Source organism: Myxine glutinosa, chromosome 1, assembly GCF_964187855.1.
Source record: "Myxine glutinosa chromosome 1, kmMyxGlut1.1, whole genome shotgun sequence".
NCBI lineage: Eukaryota > Metazoa > Chordata > Myxini > Myxiniformes > Myxinidae > Myxine > Myxine glutinosa.
Genome location: NC_136261.1, coordinates 128,231,854 through 128,257,478, shown reverse-complemented (window position 1 = coordinate 128,257,478; position 25,625 = coordinate 128,231,854). Strand labels below are relative to the sequence as shown.

The 25,625-nt window shown below is 46.1% G+C and overlaps 1 protein-coding gene across 9 annotated transcripts in view; it reads right to left on the bottom strand.

Annotated features, from left to right (window-relative positions):
* LOC137428300 (leucine-rich repeat-containing protein 7) overlaps positions 1 to 25,625 on the bottom strand; it is a 252,817-nt gene that overhangs the window by 72,297 nt on the left and 154,895 nt on the right. For all 9 annotated transcript variants that reach the window (XM_068118239.2, XM_078777036.1, XM_068118245.2 and 6 more), the window contains 11 exons: positions 24,580 to 24,724; positions 12,082 to 12,154; positions 11,502 to 11,631; positions 9,155 to 9,270; positions 8,983 to 9,052; positions 8,606 to 8,705; positions 8,366 to 8,490; positions 7,957 to 8,187; positions 4,204 to 4,326; positions 3,607 to 3,715; positions 399 to 561 (listed from right to left, as the gene is read on the bottom strand). In XM_068118239.2, coding sequence (XP_067974340.2) covers positions 399 to 561; positions 3,607 to 3,715; positions 4,204 to 4,326; positions 7,957 to 8,187; positions 8,366 to 8,490; positions 8,606 to 8,705; positions 8,983 to 9,052; positions 9,155 to 9,270; positions 11,502 to 11,631; positions 12,082 to 12,154; positions 24,580 to 24,724 — 1,385 coding nt within the window. The remainder of the gene's footprint in view (positions 1 to 398; positions 562 to 3,606; positions 3,716 to 4,203; positions 4,327 to 7,956; positions 8,188 to 8,365; positions 8,491 to 8,605; positions 8,706 to 8,982; positions 9,053 to 9,154; positions 9,271 to 11,501; positions 11,632 to 12,081; positions 12,155 to 24,579; positions 24,725 to 25,625) is intronic.

Here is a 25,625-nt window from a genome sequence, read left to right as displayed (position 1 = left end):
GAAGAATTAGAATGACACTTCGACGTCGACCGATATGCCACCCACATTATTACATATTATACATACTTGTATCAAGTTTCATTTAAACCCCTTCAGCTGTTCTCAAGTATAATATTTTTATCTGACATGACCTCTGACTTTTGATGCCGAAATCTAATCAGTTCATCTTTGCATTATTATACATACATGTACCAAGTTTGACCTGAATCCCTTTGGCCGATCTTAGGTTAACGTGGTAACAAAAACCGATCACGGGCACATGGATGGCCGGACGGACAACCCAAAAACATAATGCCTCCGGTGACTGTCAGCAGAGGCATTAAAAGATGACATCCCTTCCACTCACTTTCCCCTGTTGCACAATAAGTAAAACAAATAGACCCAATCACCATACGCACCTGTCCAAGTGTGAGTTGTCTACTCCTTTGGGGCTGTCTCGTATCCGCAATTCAGAAGCTTTGAGCGGGGAGATGCCAGGCACAAGTGCAGTCCCATTACTGTTGTTCCGGTTGCTGTTATGGTCAACTTCCATGACGAGGGATAGGGGCACCACACCTTCCACTAAAAGCAGAACACACAAGGTCATAAATGGCATCAACACCAAATGAACCATTACTGCTCTTTTTATATGCAAGCCAAACAGATGGTAGATTAAAGTCACTGGAAACACCAGCTCCATAGAGTGGCATGGGGAGGTGAAAAGGGGGAGCAGGGACGGAAGGGGGGAGGGTAAGGGTGGAAGGTGGCATTAAGTTGGAGGCAGCCTGAAGCCATCCCAACTTGGTACAACATTCCAATGCACACACCGAGTCCAACCACCAAATTCCAACACATTTTCCAACAAACAGACTCATTCGTACATGTCGGCAGCGGTGAAAGCTATATGTATAATAAATAAATAATGCTAAGTGTGTTGCTGAAGGAGATGGTAAAGTGTAGGAAAATAAATAATCCTCAATTGGGTGTTGGTACACTCGTGGCCAAAAATATTGGCACCCTTGTACATTTTTCAAATAATGCACCATTTCTTCCAGAAAATTGTTGGAAATTTAAAAAATATTTTGGTATCCACATGGTGTTGGCTTAGCCATGGTGAGCCTGGCGTTGGCTTAGCGGTTAGGGTGCCGGCTTTGGATCCTAGGATCCTGGGTTTGAATCCCGGTCGATCGCTAAATTAACACCAGGGGGGTTGACTCAGCTTGTCATCCTTCCGAGGTCGGCAAATTGAGTACCAGCTTGCTGGGATGAATGATCCATCCCGGTGTGTACCCCGGTTTAGAATAGGTACACCGTATCCCTGCGCATCGTAAGAGGCGACCAAGGGCATCCGGCCACAAAAACATTGCCTCAAACAGGGAACCATGATTGTCATGGGGCCTGCAAGGCTAACCCCCGCTCTAGCGGGGAAAATGGCCTTAAAACCATCATTCATTCATATTCATCCACATATGTATTTCTTTGGTTTGCAGTGGAACAAAACAAAAAAGCTGAAAAAAATTACTAAATCTTGGCTTATTCCACACAGAAATACTAAAATGGCCCAGACAATATTATTGGCACCTTTTAGAAGTTGCTAGAAATAATTAGATTTCAAGCAGGTGATTCTCCTTTACTTTAGAATTGAATGCACCTGTGGTGAGTTGCAGGTGCCTGCAAAATAAAATTCACTCATTCAACCAGTTTGAATCGAGAAAATGAGTCATTCTGCTGTTTTGTGTCACTGTGTGTGAGCATGGAGAAAAGAAAGAGAGCAAGAGAATTGTCTGAGGAGGTCAGACCCAATATTGTAGCCAAGCATGGACAATCTCAAGGCTACAAGTCCATCTCCAGAGACCTTGATGTTCCTGTGTCCACCATATGCAATGTTATCAGGAAGTTTAAGGCCCATGCTACTGTAGCCAGCCTCCCTGGACATGGCCACAAGAGAAAACTTGATCGAAGATTGCAGCAAAGGATTGTTTGAATGGTGGAGAAAGCACCTCGATCAACTGCCAAACAGATTCAAGCTGACCTTCAGACACAAGGTGCGACAGTTTCAATTTGCCCCATCCGTCGCCAACTCAATGCAAGGGTGTTCTATGGTAGGAGACCCAGCAGGAAACAACTGGTGAGAGAGAGACATAAGAAAGCCCGACTGGAGTTTGCCAAAACACGCCTGACAAAGCCAAAATCCTTCTGGGAGAATATCCTGTGGACAGAAGAGACACATCATCTCTATGTTTACAGAAAACAAAATGAAGCCTTCAAAGAAAAGAACACCTACCCTACAGTCAAACATGGAGGAGGTTCAGTGATGTTTTGGGGTTGCTGTGCTGCCTCTGGCACTGGGTGCCTTGAATGTGTGCATGGCATCATGAAATCAGGAGAATACAAAGGCATTTTGGAGCACAATATTCAACCCAGTGTCAGAAAGCTGGGTCTCCGTCAAAGATCATGGGTCTTGCAGCAGGACATTGACCCCAAACACACTTCAAAAAGTCCACGAATGGTTCAAGACAAAACGCTGGACTGTTCTGGAGTGGCCAGCAATAAGTACAGATCTAAATCCCATTGAACACCTGTGGGGAGATCTGAAAACAGCAGTGGGAGGAGTCACCCTTCAAATCTGGGAGAACTGGAGCAATTTGCACAAGAGGAGTGCGCCAAACTGCCAGTAGAGAGATGTAGGAAGCTCATTCATAGGTATAGGAAGCACTTGACTGCAGTTATTTTGTCCAAAGGCTTTGCTACCAAATATCAAGTATAGGGTTTCAATAATTTTGTCAATGACATTTCCTTTTTTTCTGATTTAAAAGGATATATTAAGTTCTGAATCAAAAACAAAGGTTCTGTAATATTAACAGTGAAATAAAGAATTGTGGAGACCAAATACCTTTGTCAATGTAAGCATATTTTGAGAGAAAATTGTGTTTTTTGAAAAAAGTGCAATGGTGACTATTTTTGGCCACGACTGTAGTTGATAGATTGTAATGTGTATAACAAATAAAGTTTCAAAAAGCATATTCCATCCTGTATTATTCTCGACAATAAACATTTAATCGCCAAAGGTCGCAAATAAAATTGTGCTTTCATTGAATTGTGTTTTTTTTGAATTTGAATTCACCTCAAAAAAACTTTCAAAAAATTGTCCCGGTGTGTACCCCGGTTTAGAATAGGTACACCGTATCCCTGCACATCGTAAGAGGCGACCAAGGGTTGGTGCCAGGAAGGGCATCCGGCCATAAAACATTGCCTCAAACAGGGAACCATGATTGTCATGGGGCCCGCAAGGCCAACCCCTGCTCTAGCGGGGAAAATGGCCTTAAAACGATCATTCATTCATTTCATTTTTTTCACAAATAAAAAAATTCTCCAAGACTTTTGCCGATGATCCCGAAATTAGTTGACGTGCCTCATGCCCACATGTAATTGCATACACGTGCTGAATATGAAAGATATGCGTGGTCATTTTCAAGCAGATGGACGGACAAACGGACAGACTGACAGTACCCAAATTTATAAGGCTCTGAACGGGCGATGCCCAGTTGGGAGCTAATTACGACAAGCACAAGAGTCTTGCAATTCACAAGAATGATGATGACAAAGAAAAAAACGTTTGTGTCCTGCCTTTCTTTCCCAATGGAACGTCAGACAACGATGCTTGTGGCTCTGTCTGTCCATGTTTCTCAGGCTGCTCCGGTTCTGCCTCGCCAATCCAGACAGCCTGTGGAAGGGTCTGAATATAATAAAATGGCAGGAAGGCAAGGGTGTGGAAAGACAGATGGAAATAGTTCAACAAGCTGCTGTCAGACAACAGGGCTTCATCGATGTTCAGTGCATTAGGCTGAACGAATGTCAAAATGGCAATCTAAAAATAAAAAGGTGTCCTCTCTAAATCAACGATTGCCTAAATACAGGCAATGCCATCAAACCATGTCCATAGAAACGTTAACAAATGACTTTGGCCGACTTGGCTATGTTTCTGTACCAGGAAAACATCAATCACCCATTCTCCCCCAAAAAGGTAGAGTGGCATGATGAGCTTAAGGCAGACATTGCGCAAGGGAAAGAAAGCCTGTGTGTTTTTTATCGTGTTAGCCATCCAATGCACAGGGTTTGCTAAGTTTGCACAACACAATGTATTCAGAGTTCCACATTGCCCACCTACAAAAAGGCTAATCTTCCCGGACACATTTCATTTGTGTTAAGGTGTTTTGCCCATACATCTGCTTGGTTTTCACTCCCAAATGAAGGCTTTTGTAGGCTTCGAGGATCCAACTCTTCCTCCTCCTCACAGGCAATGGGGCAGTTAAGTGGTAAACCCTCGTTAAAGGCAGCCGTCGTTTCCTGTCAAGAGGAAGAGCACAGTTCGATGAAAGAGGCACACGAATAAATAAATGGGCATTGCTAAAGAATACTAAATGCAAATACAAGCAAATTAGAAACTTGTGTTTCTAAAAGCATTTCCTCACTAAATGCATATAGATCAAGGGTAGTGTAATAGCTGATAATGGAGACGTTCAGCAATGAAGGATGCTGTTATTGCATCATCTTATCTCATTATTCAGCAATACGAGAGAAGATACCATTCGAACTGCATGAACAGCAATGTGCCAATAATTTATCTAAAACTCCAAAAACTGAGGCAATGTTGGCTTTTGTTTACCTTTGGCATTCATGCATTCATTCCGATTAATGGTATTATTTTGCAGTGACCACCCCGGTATGGTACATTAGAAAAGCTGATAAAGTAAAAAGCTGGAAGATAAGTTGGGAAATCCTTGAACATGCTTCATGTTGTTAAAATAACAAGTAAAAGTGTTGATAGTCTGCGCAGGTAAAAAAAACAATTAAATAACTCAAAGGAAAATAATAAATGAAAAATCACTCATAGAACGACACTTGGCAAAAGAAAAGCAAAATGGCATTTACTAAAGCATCCTTTTGATCTAAAAATAATAGGTGATTGAATTCAGTGACCTGATATGAAAAGCACCTTCAAATTTTAAGTTAATCGGATGAAAATTGACAATTTCAGAAATGTGACTTATATTGACATTTTCGCCGATGTCGATCTCAAATATAATTAGTGGTTGAATTCAGTTCGCTGATAGACAACAACAACAGGCATTTTAAAGCCATTTTCCCTGCAAGAGCGGGGGTTAGCCTTGTGGTCCCCATGACAATCTTCTCCATTTTGCCCTATTTTCTGCATCTCCCCTTGTTAACCCTCTTGCCCACATTTCTTCTTCGACCATCTTTAGCCAAGTCTTTTTCGGTCTTCCCCGTCCTCTACTTCCTTCTACATTCATTTCCATCACTCTTCTCAACCAGTCACTTTCATACTTCCTCAACACATGACCAAACCATCTCAAACTGTTTCTCTTCACAGCATCCATCACAGGCTCTATTCCCATAATCTTTCGCAATTCATCATTTGTCTTCCTCTCTCTCAACCATACTCCACACATCCACCGAACCATTCGCATTTCCACCCTTTCCAGCTTTCGTTGCTGCTCCATGTTCATTATCCATGTCTCGCTCCCATAAATAATAACACTTCTCACCCATGCAGCATACACCTTTCCTTTCAGCTTCAACGACACTTCCCTCCTCACCAGCACGCCACTCCCGAAACGTCTTCCATGCACATCTCACTCCAGCAACCGTTGCCGAGTCTGATCCACCTTCTCCATTCAGCATGTCTCCAAGGTAACAAAATGTTTTCACACCATCCAGCTTCACGCCATCTCCAAGATCCAACTCAACATTTCCTCCATCTGCAGCTCCCTCTGTGCACACCTTACACTTGAATGTAGCTGCCACACTGGTTAATGACCCTCTCAAACCACTACATTTTTGATGAACCCACTCAGCGCACATTGTACATTGAATGGAATTCACTCCGACACCCTTCCTGCACACAGCACACGGCCACTTCCCAGTTCTTTCCACCTCACCACATGCTTTACCACTTGCCATCACCTTCGTTTTTCCGATATTTACCTTCAGACCTTTTGTCTCCATACATTCCTTCCACTTGTTCATCTTCTCCTTCAGTCCATCCATACTTTCTGCAATCAACACCAGATCATCTGCATACAACAACTCCAACGGTAAACTCTCCTTTACGTTCTGAGCCAGCACCTCCATCACAGCTACAAATAGTAGTGGACTTAGTACCGACCCCTGATGCACTCCCACCTTCACCTCAAACTCACCACTGTTCCCGTCCTTCGTCCTTACAGCTGTGCGTGCTCTTTTGTACATTGCCATCACTACTCTGATCAACCATTCCTCCACTCCTAACTTCCTCAATGCCCATGTCACTACTTCACGTGGAACCCTATCGAATGCTTTCTCCAGATCAACAAACCCAAGAAACAACTTCTTCCTCTTCTCTGATATGAAATCGCCGATATGAAAACCCTATTCAAATTTCAAGTAAATTGGATGAAAATTGAGGATTTTAGGAATTTGAAAAGATTGTTGATCTTTGGCCTATGTGGACCTTTTGGTGTATGTTGATCTCAAAAATAGTTTGTGGCTGAAATCAGTTTGCTGATATGCAAATCCAATTCAAATTTCAAGTCAATCAGATGAAAATTGAGGATTTTAGAAATTCGAAAAAAAAGTGGTTGACCTTTTGCCTATGTTGACCTTTTGACATCAAAAATAAATAGGATTCTGTCGAACTACCAACTCCACCATTTGGTGAAGTTTCGTGAAGATCAGTTTAAAATTGTCACCTGTAGGCAAGTATAAGTGAGCGGAGAGACAAACACACAAACACGCAGACAAACACAGACAAACAGACAGACACAACCCGGAGTGTTCACCATACTTGTCAAAAAGTTTGACAAAAAAAAAAATTGCCAAGTAATAAAGAAATAAAAAAACTGATGATGCAGATGTGCATTTGCATGATGCAAAAATAAAAAAAATTAAAAAGACATGGCAAAATCTATATCATTAAAACGCTTATTTCTGAAGTTTGTAATCGGAACTTCTCTCCAGCTATTGCTCCTGTCGCCCTAAGATACATGCGATACTATGTAGTTATGAGTAACCCTTCCATATAAGCATACCGATGTCTCCAAATGTCTATAAGTGTGGAATAAAAGCTGAAAATCAGTGAAAAGTTTTGAATAACCCGCGCCATTTTGTTTTACGCACAGTGAGATGCTGCACTCGATACCGAGGAGAAGAAGAAGACGTCCCGATGTGTGCCGGACGCGCAGCGACTCAAGAGGCATGCTACGCCTTTTAATACAAATATAAATGCGATCAGAAATGTAAAGGGGATACTTACCAGTAACCACACTATAAGAGACAATACTGCAGTTGAATACAAAGCGATATTCAGGAGATCTGCCAGAATGAATGTTGGTGCCAACTGGCAATTATTTTGAAAGGAAGCGGGAAGGCGGCAGGCAATTCGCGCACGCATGGCCGCCAATGTGACATCAGCCTGGATATTTATCAATACCGCAAAGTGGAAGCACGCCTAGCCAGCGAGCTGCGGCTTTTGTCCAGCCAGTTATCACTGGTTATGTTATCAGTACCGCAAGCGGATATGCAGTCTATACAACAACAATAACCGCAAGGTGGAAGCATGCCTGTGTGCTGATGCCAGCGAGCTGTGGCTTTTGGCCAGCCAGTTATCGATCGTTATCTAAAATGCTGCACCAAGTTATATATGTGGATTTATGGTAATAATCACTTCTTAACAAGTTAGTTTGTATGAACATAAACACTATTTATGCCCGTGATTTCCACGGGTTACCGCTAGTGCACCATTAAGCAGACTAGCAGTAATAATGAAGCCTCCTCCCTCTCTCAACCCTTCCATCTAGAAAAACAATCATGCCAAAAATTCCACTCCAAGCCACCAGTTGCCAAGCACCCCTTCACTCATTCCTCTGCAGGCTCAGCCATCACTGAACAAAGAGAGACAAAACATTAAAATACCCTCACCAGGCAGGCACTGGGATCCCCTTCACAAGGAGAAGGCCTCGCCACGAACTGCAGCATATTATTATCATTCACAGCCAATTCACTGTTCTCCGGGTGTCGTGCAGCAGAGTTAACTGGACCAATTGGGCTTGCACCCTCATCCTTTATTTTGTTTACAACACTTTGAGCTGTTTTCACGAGGTTTTTCAGCTCGTCAGGGTAAGGGGTCGGGTAGCGCTTCAGCGTGCTTTCCTGTGGCAGAGAGTAGCGGGACTGCAGTTAGATCAGATGAAACTTTGTCCTTCACAAGTGAAAACAATCAAGGGATAATACTTAGCAAAATTTTATTAATCCAAATGTCAAGACTTTTGGTTAGGTTGCTTAATGGAGATCATCCAAACGCTGCAAACTCAAAACGACCAGAACTCACCCTAACGCCGTCAGGTTCTCGCCTATCATCGACGTCTTCGCACTCAAAGGCAACCTGCGATCGCTGTTGCCTCTGCTGCTCCCACTGCTCTGCGTTGAAGCTGCCACTGTCAGACTTCCGCTCCGCTGGCACACAATGTTAAAGTAAATAGGATCGAGTTTACATTCATGCTCACTTTCTCTCAAAACACCAAATGTAAAAAAGAGGAGGAAATAAAAAAAAACTCTCCCATTTTCTCACTTTCTTCTCTCCTGGGCTGTTGAGGGAACATGTAGTTTGTCAGCACCTTCTCCCCAGTGTCCGGCCGCTCCTCCGTTTGAAGTGGGATCAATGATTTAGACTTCATATAACATTACAAAATAAGGGAAAGGAGAAAAAACATACAAAAATTATCATCATCAAACACAATATTTTTACACAACCAATGTTGTTAGGGTTGTTTGCATTTTAATCAGCAAATCCAAGTATGCATTTAGAAAAGAAAAGAAAGTACAATGCCAACCAATCAAAATACTTCCTGAGAAGTCACAATAATTGAAAAGTTAATGAAGCCAAAGCCAATTATTTACTTCCGAGAAGAAAATCACTCATCCCTTGGTCAGCATAAATAACTGCACCTGGTTGTCAGAGAGCCAGATAGCCATAAGCTGGCGCAGGTTTGTGAATGCCAGAGGAAGATGACTCAACCTAGGCACAAGTACATGCAGTCACAACTACAGTGTCAAAATGCCACGCAAACAGACTCCGAACAGAGGAAAAGCAATATGAGAGGTACGAGAGTTTGCATACCGGTTGTGCGTGATATTCAGCACCATGAGGCGTTCCATTTGGCCCATCTCAGGTGGCAAACGTTGCAGTTCATTACAGCGTAGTGAAAGCACCGTCACGTTCTGGCAGCTGCCGATCTGGCAAACATTAAACCAAACTAAAGCCATCAAACCATCTTCCTGGCCATTAGTTGGGAAGGCATAATTATATGTTTAAGTTTACCCAATACAAACACAAGTACTACACAACCTTTACTTTGCAGTAGTTTGCTTTTTGAATTTTCACCTTCATGACTATTTTCCAACTGGCCTAAAATATGGTTCTGACAACAATGTTGTAAGATGGTTTTTTCTACTCTGTTTTGATTTTTATTTCCCCCTAACTTCACTTCATGTAGAGAACATGAGATTTTGAATGTAGAAATAGATAACCCTCAGACTAAAAAAATATTCCAAGGGCCAACAGTCACAGAAAAAGATATCTGTAAAACAGAATCAAACAAGAAAGAGCTTTTCAAAATTTCTAGCTCTTTCACGAGCCTCGATTCAGTATACAAAAAAAGAAAAAGAAAGAGCAATCAGAGATTGCAGACACTTCACCAGGATGTGTTTTAAGTGGTTGTTAAGGCGTTTGTGGTAAAACAAATATTGCGGCCGAACCACGTGATCGATGACGTCGTCATTTTTTTCCCTCCACCAATTTATCCCCACATGACGCTCAACAAATTTCATCTTGAGCGGATGACGTTTTGTACTTGTCGAATTATGACGTCATAATGGAGGCATCCATGACATCATCATTAACATATTTTATTCCCCATAGAGAGTTCTTTACAATGAGCCATGTCTCAAATTTTTTTCTACGCAGTGCTTTTGGAGATTATAGAAGTGCAAAGTTTTTCGGTTTTTCCACGTGACCTATGGCATCATAATTATCACTAAAACTTATATAGGAGGAGGTGTAACCTATGGTGAACATTTCCTGTCAATTGGACCAAAGGTTGCAGAGAAAATCAAATTTATCTGTGCAGACAAGCAGACAGACAAACAAACGGACAAAAACCACCGTTTAGAGGCCATTTTTCCCCGCAAAGCGGGGGTTGGCCTTTTCGGGCACCGTGGTTGTTGTTGTTTTTTGGTCCCCTTTTTGAAGCAATGTTTTACGGCCGGATGCCCTTCCTGCCGCCAACCCTGTTTGTCGCCTTTTACGACAAGCAGGGAATTACCAGTGAACTGGTACTCAATTAGCCGACCTCGGAAGGATGACAGGCTGAGTCAACCCCCCTGGCGTTAATTCAGCGATCGACCGGGATTCGAACCCAGGATCCTTGGATCCTAAGCTGGCACCCTAGCCGCTAGCCCAACACCAGGGGGACAAACGGACTCAAATTCAATATCCTCTCCTCTAGCGAGGGTAATTAGGGAATTCATAGAACATGATACCCCATGCAGTGTTACTTCGATATTACTAAAATTTTAATAACACAATATTTTTAACGACCGTTTAAAAAAATAAAATCAGCACGTTTCGTACTATTGGCAGGCAGACAGAGAAAATTAATATTATCGCACTCCTCCGAGCATGCACGATCGGGACGAATTCAGATCCGAAATACGGTTAAATGGCAAACTTGTCTTCCGATTCATGTTCTGGTTCATGTTCAAAATATAACATTCAATTTGAATACGTTGTTCCTTGATCATAAACTGATCACATGGACAGACAGACAAACATAAGCCAATTGCTTAACCCTGCTCTTCACTTCGCGTGCACGTGGTAATTAAATTCTAAGCAATTTCACACAAGACTAAAAATCAGATGGACTATGATAAAGTATCATAGTCCAATCAGATCTAATGATAAAGATCTAATGATCTAATCAGATCGAATGATAAAGATCAAAATCAGATCTAATGATAAAGACTGTAAATATATATCAAACAAAACTGCCATTCATTTCTCATGGTAAATTGTGAAAAACAAATAAATACCTTGTATGCATCAATTATACAATTGTAACAGCAAAAATTATGGTGTCAACAGAATGAAAAACTAGTCTTGCTGCGTCGACAGACAGGTAAACCAATGAATGACCTCACCAGGTCATTGAGATATGCTAACCACAATGGGAAGCAAGGAGATGCTGACGCTTTGGGCTTTAACACTTCATTGGAGCAAAAGAGGGTTAATACCCAAAACGTTAACTTCTCCTTGCATCAACGCCCGAATTGATTTCAACCGTTACTTTTAACAGCAGCATTGCAATGATAATTGTTCCCGAAAGCATGCCAAAGAACAAATAATAATGGGGGCATTGAAGAGGATAATGGGCAACATTACTTGTGACAATGCATTGCACAAGGCTCACCTCAGGGGGAAGCTCAACAAAGTGGTTTTCATCGGCAATGAGGGTACGGATGTTGCGCAGACGCCCAATGCTGCTGGGAAGCACACTTAATTCATTGCTGCTACAATCAAGCTCCTCAAGGGCCTGCAATCTTGGGTGACACAGCACACCAGAAAACTGGTTGTTTTCCCAATTTAAGATTTTGAATGACGCTTTTTGAAGCTGTTTTCTAAACAAGTATAAACTTTAGTGCAACTCTCCCATTGAACTTACTTTCCTAATGACAAGCATTTCAAAATTATTGTTATCCTAGTGGGTGGTGGTGGCCTGTTGATTCTGGATGGAATAGAATACACACTGTCCTTACTCAAAAAGCTCCAAGGAGGCATATTAAACAACAAGTTCTACACTTTCACACACAGCACAAGCAGCGATCACGGTACATGCAGTGACATCACTTTTAAGAACATCACATCGGCTGTGACATTTTCGATGCCTGGGAATTGTATGCCCGTGAATTGACCTGAAATAACCTACATTAAGCAGAAAATGGCAACAACTTCAATGTATTCCAACCACCTCTCTCAACTATGGCACTTACTGTCCCAGTGTGTCAGGCAGGGATATCAACTGGTTGTCGTCAACTTTAAAGGTTGTGAGGTTTATCAGAGAACCTGTAATAAGAGGAAAGTGGAAAAGCAAAAAATGACATGAAGCGGGAGTTCAAAACAAGGCAGTGGTGAAAAAGGCAATGATGTAAAATGTGGGTAAAAGGACATGCATCAAGTTCATTTGTTTGTAAAACTGAAATATCTCAAAATAAAAATAGATATCAGGATTCCCAGAATAAATCTCAGGGATTGAAAGCTTAATGAATAGCAATCAGAGCAAAGCATTCGGTGATCGGCAAATCCTAATCTGCAAATTCTCACAAATCACAATAACAGAGTGAAGTCGATGGCCCACCATCGCAAATCCCCACACTTCCCACCTAAAGCAAAGTTGAAAGATGGCAAAAAGTTCCACAAAGAATGACCCAATATCAAATTTTGAGTTTAACTATAACGACACTCTTCGACGTCGCGGCGTCAACCGATATGCCTCCGCCCACAATATTACATCATTATACAAGCTTATACAAAGTTTTATTTGAATCCATTCAGCTGTTCTCATGCATCACTGTTTTACTCAACATGACCTCTGACTTGTTGATGGTGAAATCTAATTAGTTCATCTTTGCATCATCTATAATAACAAGCATTATGCCTAGGTCCCCCGTCGTTGTAGTGATGTGAGTTGACAAAGTGGAAGACGCAAGGCGGCCATCTTGGATTTTGACGTGCGACCCAATTTCAATAGCTTTCTTCCTTATGCCTAGACACACCCACACACCAGATTAGAAGTTGGTACTTCGCTTATTTTTCAAGATATTCCGCTCACAAGGTTCAGACATACATGGCGGCGGCCATCTTGGATGTTGGTGTGGCGACCCAATTTTCAATAGCGTTCTTCCTTAAGCAGAGATACACCCACACACCAGATTAGAAGTTGGTACTTCGCTTATAATTCAAGATATTTCGCTCACAAGGTTCAGGCATATATATGGTGGCGGCCATCTTGGATTTTGACGTGGCGACCCAATTTTCAATAGGGTTCTTCCTTATGCCGAGATACACCCACATACCAGATTAGACGTGAGTAGTTAGTTTATATTTCACGATATTTCGCTCACAAGGTTCAGACATACATGGTGGTGGCCATCTTGGATTTTGACGTGGCGACCCACTTTTCAATAGGGTTCTTCCTTATGCCGAGATACACCCACACACCAGATTACAAGTTGGTACTTTGCTTATTCTTCAAGATATTCCGCTCACAAGGTTCAGACATACATGGCGGCGGCCATCTTGGATTTTGACGTGGAGACCCAATTTTCAATAGCATTCTTCCTTATGCGTAGATACACCCACACACCAGATTATAAGTTAGTAGTTCGCTTATTTTTCAAGATATTTCGCTCACAAGGTTCAGACATATATATGGTGGCGGCCATCTTGGATTTTGACGTGGCAACCCAATTTTCAATAACGTTCTTCCTTATGCCTAGATACACCCACACACCAAATTAGAAGTTGGCACTTCGCTTATTTTTCAGGATATTCCGCTCACAAGGTTCAGACATACATGGCGGTGGCCATCTTGGATTTTGACGTGGCGACCGAATTTTCAATAGGGTTCTTCCTTATGCCTAGATACACACACACACCCGATTAGACGTTGGTACTTCGCTTATTTTTCAAGATATTTCGCTCACAAGGTTCAGACATATATATGGTGGTGGCCATCTTGGATTTGGATGTGGCGACCCAATTTTCAATAGCGTTCTTCCTTATGCCTAGATACACCCACACACCAGATTAGAAGTTGGTAATTCGCTTATTTTTCAAGATATTCCGCTCACAAGGTTCAGACATACATGGCGTCAGACATACATGGTGGCGGCCATCTTGGATTTTGACGTGGGTTGCACCCACACACCAAATTCGAATGCGGTCCTTCGCTTACGCATGCACGCACGCACGCCTGCACGGATGGACGGACGGGAAAACCATAGCCCCCCTTTCGCTCCGCGGTGCGACGGGGGACAATAAAAGGCAATATGTGTCAGTAATAATAATAAAATAAAAAATAGAAGAGTTCAGGTGCAAAAACCGATAAACGCCATTTTTGACGAAACTGAACTATGTTTACCGAAGTATATGTTTCAATACCTCCGTTTCAGTAGTCAAATCATTTTCTCTCAAAACCCGATAGCGTCCACGTATTTTCCCATTCAAGATCGCATTTCGTTTCAGAAAACGATAAGCGCCGAGGCCGTACTTTCCCAAACCCCGATACATCCATTCAGCCAATCAGCGTACGTGGCTTGTTTACTTCATCCAACATGTCTGCGCCCTGTGCATCGTCGAATCGAGTGAAATTCTGTCCGATTTATCGTTAAAAACTGCTGTAATTTGCAAGGAATAATGCAGGAATTTGATGAAATCGAAGAGCCAGTGATGCTCTCGCCACCTGGGCGGACGAAGAAGCGCTGTCCAGAGGAATCTGTTCATTCTGTGGCGAAGAAAGGCCGGCACAGTTAGATCGGAAAAATTCCGTGTGTAGCTTATGTACATAACTCTGATTTGTGCATGGCATCTACACTGACTGACGATGATGTGGGTTCCGTGCATGGGCTCCTGTTTACGACGGCTGAGAAAGTGAAGCAGGATGCCATACTCCTATCGTACATGAACATTAAGGCAGCTCAACGCCGTAGGCCCAAGGTGGATGACCCAGCAAGGCAGAAGAGCAGGGACATCGATGTGAAATACTTTGTGCTGACGGAAGATAGACAGAAAGTGCCAGTGTGCAAGGTGTAGCGGTTACCGGAAGCATGGCACAATTACCTAGCACCGGCCGATGACGCAACCGGCGAGCGGTCACTTGTCCGGACTCGCCCTGACGTGTCCAGACTTGCCCGGGCGTGTCCAGACTTGCCTTTCCCGGACGAACACTTGTCTTGCATACCACGCCCCGTTGAGAGGCGTGGCTTACCTATTTGCATACCACGCCACGCCTGAGAGGCGTGGCTTTTTGTGTGTTGAGTTTGCCTTATAAATTGCCGCCCGTTCGATGGGCTGATTCAGTGTTTTTGAGTTCTTTCGTGTCGAGCTAAAATAAATAGCTCGGTGAAACTTCGTTCCTGTGTCGTCCATTTTGTCTGGCTTTATCGTGAGAGCACAGCTCCCACAATTGGTGACCCCTTTCGAAGAACACGGCGATGGAGTCAGCTGTAGCTTTGAAGCTCCCGGGCTTTTGGGAGTCGCACGCGGCCATTTGGTTTGCTCAAGCCGCTTCTCAATTCGCCCTGCGGAAAATTACGAAGGACACGACGCGCTACCACCATGTGGTCTCCGCGCTCAACGCCTCCACCGCTGCCCGGGTCCTGAGCTTCCTACAGCACCCGCCGAACGCCGACAAATACGGCGTGCTCAAAGGCCTACTCCTCGGTGCGTTTGGACTCACGGAGACCGAACGCGCGCGACAACTACTGGACCTCCCAGAGCTGGGCGAGGCCCGTCCATCCGAACGCATGGACCACATGCTTGCTCTTCTCGGCGACCACAGCCCGGACTTCCTCTTCCGCGAGCTGTTCCTCCGGCGGCTACCCGGGCAGGTACGGTTAGCTTTGGCTAACTCGCCCATCACGGACCCTCGCGCCCTGGCCAAGGAGGCCGATAAATTTTTCTCGGGCAGGCGACACGTCGGAGCGGCCGCCTGGAACCCTGGGCCGACCGAAGCAACGCCCGCGCCACGACCGGCACCACCCCCGGCCGAGTCCACGCCACTGACGGCAGCGGCCGCCGCGACGCCCCGTCGACCGAACCCGACGCGACCGCCGGAGCCTCCACCAGAGCGGACCATGTCCGATTACCACGCCAGGTTCGGGCAGAAGGCCAGAACGTGCCGCCCACCGTGCACTTTCGGCGGGTCGGGAAACGACCAGGCCGGCCCTCGCTGCCTGCCATGAGCGTCGGCCATTCAGGCAGCCTTCTGTTTATCAGGGACACAGAGTCCGGGCGGCGTTTTTTGTGTGACACCGGCGCTCAGCTGAGCGTGATACCCGCCTCGGTGCAGGACAAACAGGCCGCGCTGTGTGGCCCCGCCTTGGTCGCCGCAAACGGCTCCTCCATCCGCACCTTCGGTTCGTGCAGCGACGCATTCTGCTTCGGGGGCCAGCGCTTCAAGTGGGACTTCATCACGGCGAGCGTGCCCATGGCCTTGGTGGGTGCAGATTTTCTTGAGGCGCATGGGCTTTTGGTCGACGTCAAACGGCGTCGGCTCATCAACGCGGAGACCTTCAGCTCGCTCGCTTATTGAGCGGCTCCGCTCCGACCAAGCTAGGCTGAAAGCTCCCAGCCGTGGACGATTTCACCCGCCTACTCGCCGAGTTTCCCGCCCTCACGCAGCCGACGTTTTCGGCCGTCGCCGTCAAACACGGCGTCAATCACCACATCCCGACCACAGGTCCACCGGTCTACGCCAGGGCTCGCCGCCTCGACCCGGCCAAACTCGCCGTGGCGAAGGCGGAATTCGACGCGCTGGAGCGATTGGGCATTGTGCGGACCTCGAATAGCGTGTGGGCCTTGCCCTGCACATCGTGCCCAAACCGGGTGGCGGATGGCGACCATGCGGCGATTACCGCCGCCTCAACGACACCACCACCCCCGACCGGTACCCGATACCACACATACAGGACTTTTCCGCCCGTTTCGCGGGGCGGGTGATCTTTTCCAAGGTCGACCTCATTCGGGGCTACCAGCAGGTACCCGTCCGGCCGGCCGACGTGCCGAAAACGGCGGTAATTACACCTTTTGGCCTCTTCGAGTTCCTTCGCATGCCGTTCGGCCTTAAGAACGCGGCCTAGGCCTTCCAACGGCTGATGCACAGCGTGCTGCGCAACCTCACCTTCCTTTTCGTCAACTTGGACGACATTCTCGTCACCAGCACTTCCCGGGCAGAGCACCTCATCCACCTGCGCACGCTTTTTGAGCGCCTCGGCCAGCACGGCCTCATCATCAACCCGGCGAAATGCCAGTTTGGCGTAACGGCCGTCGACTTCCTGGGGCACCGCATCACGAAGCGCGGGGCCGTACCGCTGCCTACCAAGGTGGAGGCAGTCACAAGTTTCCCGCGCCCCCGCTCCATCAATGCCCTACAGGAATTTTTGGGGATGGTAAATTTTTACCACCGGTTCGTGCCTCGCGCCGCCCAACTCATGCGCCCCCCTGTACGAAGCCCTCCGGGGCAAGCCGGCCAAGCACGACGTCGCCTGGACCACAGAGATGGACGCAGCGTTCACGGGCGCTAAGCTGGCCCTCGCCAACGCGACCATGCTGGCACACCCGGCGCTCGACGCACCCATCGCCCTCACCACGGACGCTTCCGACTACGAGGTGGGCGCAGTGCATGAACAGTGGGTGAACGGGGCTTGGCAACCGCTGGCCTTCTTCAGCCGGCAGCTTCGCCCTAACGAGTGCAAGTATAGCGCTTTCGACCGCGAGCTCCTCGGCCTTTACCTGGCTGTTCGCCACTTCCGCCATCTTTTGGAGGGCCGCCCGTTCACGGCGTTTGTGGATCACAAACCCCTGGTCTTCGCCATGGCCAAGGTTACGGAGCCGTGGTCGGCCCACCAGCAGCGCCACCTCTCCGCCGTGTCCGAATTTACGACGGACATCCGGCACGTTGCGGGCAAGGACAACGCTGTGGCCGATTGCCTCTCCCGGTCCGGCGCGAACGCCGTCCACCTGGGTGTGGACTTCGCCCGCATGGTGGCCGACCAGACCGCCGACCCCACGGTGCAAGCCCTCCGGACAGCGGACACATGCCTGCGGTTGGCCGACGTCCCCTTTGAGGACACAGGCACAGTTCTCCTGTGCGATGTTTCCCTGGGCCAACCTCGCCCCATCGTGCCCACCGGATGGCAGCGGCACATTTTTGACGCCCTCCACGACCTTTCCCACCCGGGCCGGAAAGCATCACAGAAGCTCGTGGCAGCGAAATTCATCTGGCACGGGCTCCGTAAAGACGTCCGCGACTGGGCCAATGCCTGTGTCGCCTGCCAGCGAGCGAAGATCCATCGGCACACCCAGGCCCCGTTGGCACCATTCGACGTGCCCGCGCGGTGCTTCGACCATGTCAATGTGGACCTGGTGGGACCCCTTCCCTCCTCGTGGGGCTTCACCCACCGCCTCACGATGGTGGACAGGACCACCAGGTGGCCGGAGGCCGTCCCGCTGGCATCAACAACATCCGCCGACGTGGCGCAGGCCTTCATTGGCACTTGGATTGCCCGTTTCGGCGCCCCCTCGGACATCTCCTCCGACAGAGGCCCGCAATTCACCTCCGAGCTTTGGGGCGCGGTCGCCCAGGCCTTGGGGGTCAAGCTTCACCGCACCACGGCCTACCACCCCCAAGCCAAAGGCTTGTGCGAGCGGTTCCACCGCTCGATGAAGGCCGCTCTCAGGGCCAGCCTCCAGGAGGACGGTTGGGCCGACAGGCTCCCGTGGGTCCTATTGGGCCTCCGAACGGCCCCTAAAGAGGACCTCCAGGCTTCCACCGCCGAGCTGGTCGACGGCCAGCCACTGCACGTGCCGGGCGAATTCATCCCTGACGCCACCGGCCCCTGGTCCGCGGCTCGCCAACGCTCGGTCCTCCAGGAGGCCGCCAGGAGATTTGCCCCTGTGCCCACGTCCCACCACGGCTGCCCCCAACCTCACGTCCCCCCAGCACTTCGCACTGCGGAGTACGTTTTTATCCGGCACGATGCAAACTGGGGGCCGCTCCGGCCGCCGTACGATGGACCTTTCCGGGTCCTGAAGAGGGACGACAAGTCATTCATCATCGACATTGGCGGCAAGCCGGACCCAATCTCCGTGGACCGCCTCAAGCCGGCCCATTTGGACCTCGACCAACCTCCACGGTTGGCCCTTCCTCCACGACGGGGCCGTCCCCCGTCAACCAAGCCCCCCGCCCGACCATCCACCGCCACGCCACCTACCACCCCCACACGAATCGCCAGGGGTCGTTTAGGCCGGGTCATCAGGACCCCCCTCAAACTGACTCTCCCGGTGCACGTTAATTCTGGGGGGGCGCATGTAGCGGTTACCGGAAGCATGGCACAATTACCTAGCACCGGCCGATGACGCAACCGGCGAGCGGTCACTTGTCCGGACTCGCCCGGGCATGTCCAGACTTGCCTTTCCCGGGCGAACACTTGTCTTGCATACAACGCCCCGTTGAGAGGCGTGGCTTACCTATTTGCATACCACACCCCGCCTGAGAGGCGTGGCTTTTTGTGTGTTGAGTTTGCCTTAATTGCCGCCCGTTCGATGGGCTGATTCAGTGCTTTTGAGTTCTTTCGTGTTGAGCTAAAATAAATAGCTCGGTGAAACTTCGTTCCTGTGTCGTCCATTTTGTCTGACTTTATCGTGCGAGCACAGCTCCCACAAAGGCATCATTCCTCAGCATCTTTTGTGAGTATTTTTCCAGATCTATAAAAATAATTAATGCTCTTTTTTTCAGCGTTTCTGGTCATGTCAGGATGGGTCACTTCTTGACCCCTCCCCACCCCCCCCCCCCCCTTCTGACCACAACCACTGCAGGGGCCAGGGCAAGGCACAGTAGTTATTTATTTTCATGATGAGAGTGGCCAGTTATTAAATTGTCATGTTATTCTATAACATTATGCATGCATCCACTGCTGTCTGGATCATAATTTTGATTTACATTTTGCAATCTTGTTTGGTTTTCAAAAGCACTGGTTCTTTTCAATGAAGTTTTGTGCTGCAACATGACAGTTTCCATCATGTCCATTGTCCGTCGTACATTTTATTTGAAAAATAATCTTACCTGGTGCTTAAATTGCCAACTGTTTTTTCTGGCTTGCTTCATAATTTTTCATTGTCATTTCAGGTGTAAAAAAAGATCGAGTATCCAACATAGCGAAGTACTGGTTCGAAAAGGGAGTAGCCCGGCAGGAGAACTGTGGCGGTGCCCGCAAGGTCGAGGAGAATAATGAGAGAAAGGCAGCAGTACGGCAGCACATCGGGACTTTTACTTGTCGAGCCAGTCACTATGCACGGCATGGTGCCCCTGGCCGGAAGTACCTACTGACAGATCTCAGTGTCAAGAAGATGCATCGATTGTTCGCGGATCAGAATCATGCCCAGATTTCGTACGCATTCTACTAGTGTCTTCGTGTATGATTTTAACCTTGGCTTTGGACACCCTGCGAAAGATGTATGCAGTTCCTGTGTGAAATACCGTATAAAGTTAAAAGATCCAGAGCTATCTGATAAGGAGAAACGTGAAACATCAGCCATGTATCTCCTCCATCGTCGCAGGGGACACAAGTTTTACGACATTATGAATGCAGTTGGGGATACCTTCACTGTCTGTTTCGACATCATGGAGAACCTCGTTCTACCCAAATCACCCATTGGACAGATGTATTATTCCCACCAACTGTATCTGTATGTTTTTGGTGTTGTTCGTCACCGTGGGCGAGGCCAGCCACAAGGGAAGAAGGACATTCATCTGTTCGTCTGGCTGGAAAATCAGAACAGAAAGGACAGCAACATGGTGGCATCTGCCCTTCAGCATTACTTCGGAACTGTAGTCCATGAAGAACTGTCTCAGTTTAAAACACTGCGGCTATTTTCTGATTCCTGCTATGGGCAAAACAAAAATATCAATGTTTTGTCCATGCTCTTTGCATTAAGGAAGCAGAAATTTAGGGATCTGAAAATCGAGTACAACTTTCCGATACGTGGTCATAGCTTCCTCCCTGCTGACCGTGCTTTTGGCCGGATTGAACAGGACATTCGGAAGAAGGACACCATTCTGCTTCCATCTGAGTACCTCGATATTTTACGAAAGCATGGAAATGTTCATGTTTATGGCACTGATTGGGCTTGCTATGATTTCAAGTCCGCAGCGACAGGTCACTGCTCCTCATCCCGTTCATTCAAAATCAGTCAGGCCAGGGTGCTCGAGATAGATGGGGACAAACTTGGATTCAAACAAGTCTACAGTCTTGACTTTTGCTATCACAGTGTTTTGAAAAGTGGAAAAAAATGGGAATCATTCAAGCCTGTTCTGAGTCCAATGGTCAATTGCGTGAAGGAAGCTAAGAAAACGGATGTCCTGAAGCTGATCAATGAACTTGGTGCTGGTGAAGGAGTCAGAGAATTTTATGAGAATGCCTTGGCTGATGTTGGACAGAATGTTGGGAGACAGGACTTAGATGAGAGCAGTGATGAAGAATAGAGTTTGTGTGATTCCATGAACCTAGTGCCAAGTGTGGCAGGGTTATCCGATTTCCGCTTATCAGTATTAGTGGAATGTTGCAGAAATCAGTTTCCGAGCTGGACTCCGATTGGGAAATTTTTTGAAAGGTTATTGTGACTGAAATGGTGTGTTCGCCTCCTGATCATCAGGAGGCGAACACACCTTTTCAGTCGGTCAGTGATGTACCCTTTCAGTGCTAGTATAGGCTTGAAAACTGATTTTTGTGATATTCCATTACATGCTCAGCTGTTGTCGGATCTGCTCTCTGACATCATCTGTGATGTCATGTTGTTCGTTATTCATGTTTGTGCATTGGGGGGGGGGGGGGGTAGGGGGACTGCTCCATAAAGTACACACACACACAGACTGGAATGTTTCAGGATGGCAAACCCCTGTTAAGGCTTGAATGATACTATCATTTTGTCAGTTCTACTTTTGCAAATTTGGTGTACCGGGTGAGGTGACTCCGTGTACGTACTCAGTGGACAGCCCGTCAACTTGTGATACTGCCAACACTGCTTACTGCCAGGTTTATGATTCTGATTTTGGAGTGTTGTACTGGGAACTTGTGCATTTAGGGCCCGCGCGAAGGCCTGCCTTTTTTGCAGTGAAAAAAGGTAAAAACTCAAACATTTGAACAGCCTTGGACGTGCACCTTGACCCCATGGTCAAGGCACATCGTCAACAAGGCTGTCCCCAAAACAATACACATGCGCCTCAACCCCGAGGGGGAAGCACATGGTCATTCAAACGCATGCATCATGCCCCCGAAGGGCCACAATGCATGGTCATACAGGTGGGACCACTCCTCTTAATAGGAGTGAGACCCCTTAATCCACCGGCAGGTCATTACTCCTGCCAGGTCCGATTTGCATGCAGTTTTTGCCAACGCCACAGGGCGGCACACTGCGAAAAATCTTGGTGGGAACTTGTGTACTGGGAACTTGTGATGCTGACATACATACTGCTGATTTGTGTTGGTGGATTAGGATACTGCTGATTTGTGATGTTACTTGGGATACTGCTGACTTGCGATGGTGACTTTGGATAGTGACATGAGAGTGTCCTCGGTGGCTGTGGTCGTCTGCAAAAGATTGATTCTTACCCGTAAATTTATCAGCAACAGAAAACTGACAAAACTGGTTTTGGGGGCGTTGAAGCCTTTTTGGTATTAATTTTATTATTATGCCACATCATACTTGCCATAAGAATGACATTCTGGTCATTTCATACCACTTTTACTTGTCTAAAAGTGACATTTGGATATATCTGTTTTTGACAGAAAACGACCCATGGAGTTATCTGTTTTTGCGGGAAAACGTGTTCAAAATCACCAAAAATTTATTTTTCTAATAAATTTTAATTTTTGAAATCCTGCCATTTTATTATCTCATATTTACTGATTAAGATACAGCCCATGTCATTTTGATGGGTTTCACCTGGAATGCACAGCAGAAAATCTTGATTTTCTCATTTCAACAACAATGGATATATCTGTTTTTGCATCTGAACTCTTCGTATGTCTCCTCCATAACTCCAAAACTATGAACCCTAGCGGCCCCAAACTTTGCATGCATACTAAGGGAGATCCAAAGGAGTGCATGAATGAAAACTGGGTGTTTGGATAACTGAAAATACCCCTTTTGAAGATAATTAAGGATTACCTTCATGAAAGGCTTTATCATTGGTCAGCCCAACTACACCTCACAGCGGTCTTTTGGATTTGGCCTACTCATAAAACCTGGCCTTGGAAACACTATTTACTCTCACGGAATAATTAAAGTATATAATCGAAATATTATACACTTTGGGAAAACCCATCATATAGGGAAAGTTAACATCGGAAAGTTAACTCCCCCACCCCATCCTCCTACGGTACGTTCTACGACCAATCAGCTTGCTATCGCTTTCCAAACCAGCTGTCCCAAGTCAGATGCCAAATTGACATTCAAGACAATGTTAAGGCAAAAAAACTATTTTGTCGGAGTGCATATATATTAGGTCAAATTTGGTAACCTGTACAGTCTAGGTAACCCTCCCGTCTCCCTCCACTCATTTCTCACCCCCCCCCCCCCCACCATCTCCTCTCTTATCCTCACTCTTCCTCCTCCCTCCCCCCCCCACCCCCCACCCCCGCCTACTCTCTTAATCCCGCCAGAAAAGTGACGGGTTGTGCTTGCTACGCACATACACTTATACGAAGTTTCGTCAAAATCCTATCACTGGGTTCACACTTTACCGCAGTGCCAGAATTTTTACTGAATGGCACCTTTGACTTCTTGACCCCATAATATAATCCGTTTATCTTTACATCATTATACATACTTGTACCAAGTTAGACTTAGTTCCCTTCAGCCATTCTTAAGTTATCATGGTAACGAAAACCCATTACACACTCTGACCATTGACCTCTTGATGCCAAAATCTAATCAGTTATTTCATCTTTGCATCATAACATACACTTGCACCAAGTTTGGTCAAAATCACATTACTCGTTCACAAGTTAGCGCGGTAACATAATTGTTACCTAACAGGACCTCTGACCATCGACCTTGTGACCCCAAAATCTAATCGGTTCATCTTTGTATTATACCTACAGTACCTGTACCAAGTCTGACTTAGATACCCTTAGTCATTCTTAAATTATCACGGGAAAAATGAAATACATATACGGTATATAAATAAATATATAAATAAATAAATACACATACATATTACATAAATACACACACACACACACACACACACACACACACACACACACACACACACACACACACACACAAACACGCCAACACACACACAAACACACACACACACACACGAAAGAAAAATTCCTGGAAATACTTGAGCAATGGTAAAAACAGAGGGAGCGCAATTACCTTTGAGTTGTCACAGCTGGGTTCAATTTCTGGCATGCCTATAAAACAGTTTGATCGGTGCTTTGCAGGCGCCACTTAACTAAGTTGCCTCTTTTCCCTCTGTCACCTCACTCTTCCGTGAATCTCAATCTGGTATGGACGTGTTTTCTTTTTGAAACTGCTTGTGTGAACAACAATAGACGTGACTTATTTGACCATTTCTTGTTGACTTATTTAACCACTTCTTGCTGCAAGTCAAACTCTAAATAAACCACAAATGCTGCTGAGCTTGAGAGGCTTTTGGTTGGCAAAAGGGGGAGAGGAGAGAAAGGCAGGAAACATACCCAGATTATCTGGGAGAGTCTGTAGGATATTTGAAGACAGGTATAGGTCTTGCAAGTTACTGCATCCAGTGATGCCTGGTTCCAAGTGCTCCAGCTGGTTTTTGGACACGTCCAAATAAGTGAGCTGCTCCAAACGGCCAACGGCCTGTAAAGCCAGAACAAATGAATGAAAAATCACTGACAGCTGAAACCATTTTTATTCATAAGCAAAAAATAATAATAATAATAATAATTGTAGCAACAATAAGCATTTGCAAATCCAAAAATAAAACCTATTGCATGCACAGTCACTCTTCTCATAGAATGTCACCCCACCCCCAGGCAAGTATTGTGGGTGAGACTGCACAATTTGCCATGGACAATAAGTTTAATTAGCATATCATAAGGCATCTGGAGATGCAGCTGCACTGCGGATCAACTTTTAAGTTTAGGCTTAATGGGGAAATGGCAAAATTTATGAGGAATGGGATTTTCATCAACAAAGTGTTCCACACTTTCACTGACAATTTACATCATTGTAATTAATGCCAGCTAGATGTTTCAGAGTGATCTAAAGAGATGGGCATTGCAAGGAGATGGTGGACTGTATGGGAGAGGCCTTAAAGTTGAAAATAAAATGAAAATCCATGTGAAACCCACAAATGAAGATAACACTTAAACACACTAACACTAATTACCACACACACACACACACACTAACATGCATTAACACACACTAACACGCACTAACGAATAAGCACACACGAACAAGCACACACGAACAAGCACACACGAACACTCGTGCACACACACACACACACACACACACACACACACAAACAAACAACACTAACACACTAACTAAAAACTTAGCACACCAACAATAACTATAAAACACACACACACACACACACACACACACACACACACACACACACACACACACACACACACACACACACACACACACACACACGTGGGGTATGCTTACACATTGTGTAAGCAGTAACAAAACATGTTTCGTACATAGGTACATAATAAATAGAAGCTTTATGATTACAGGCAAG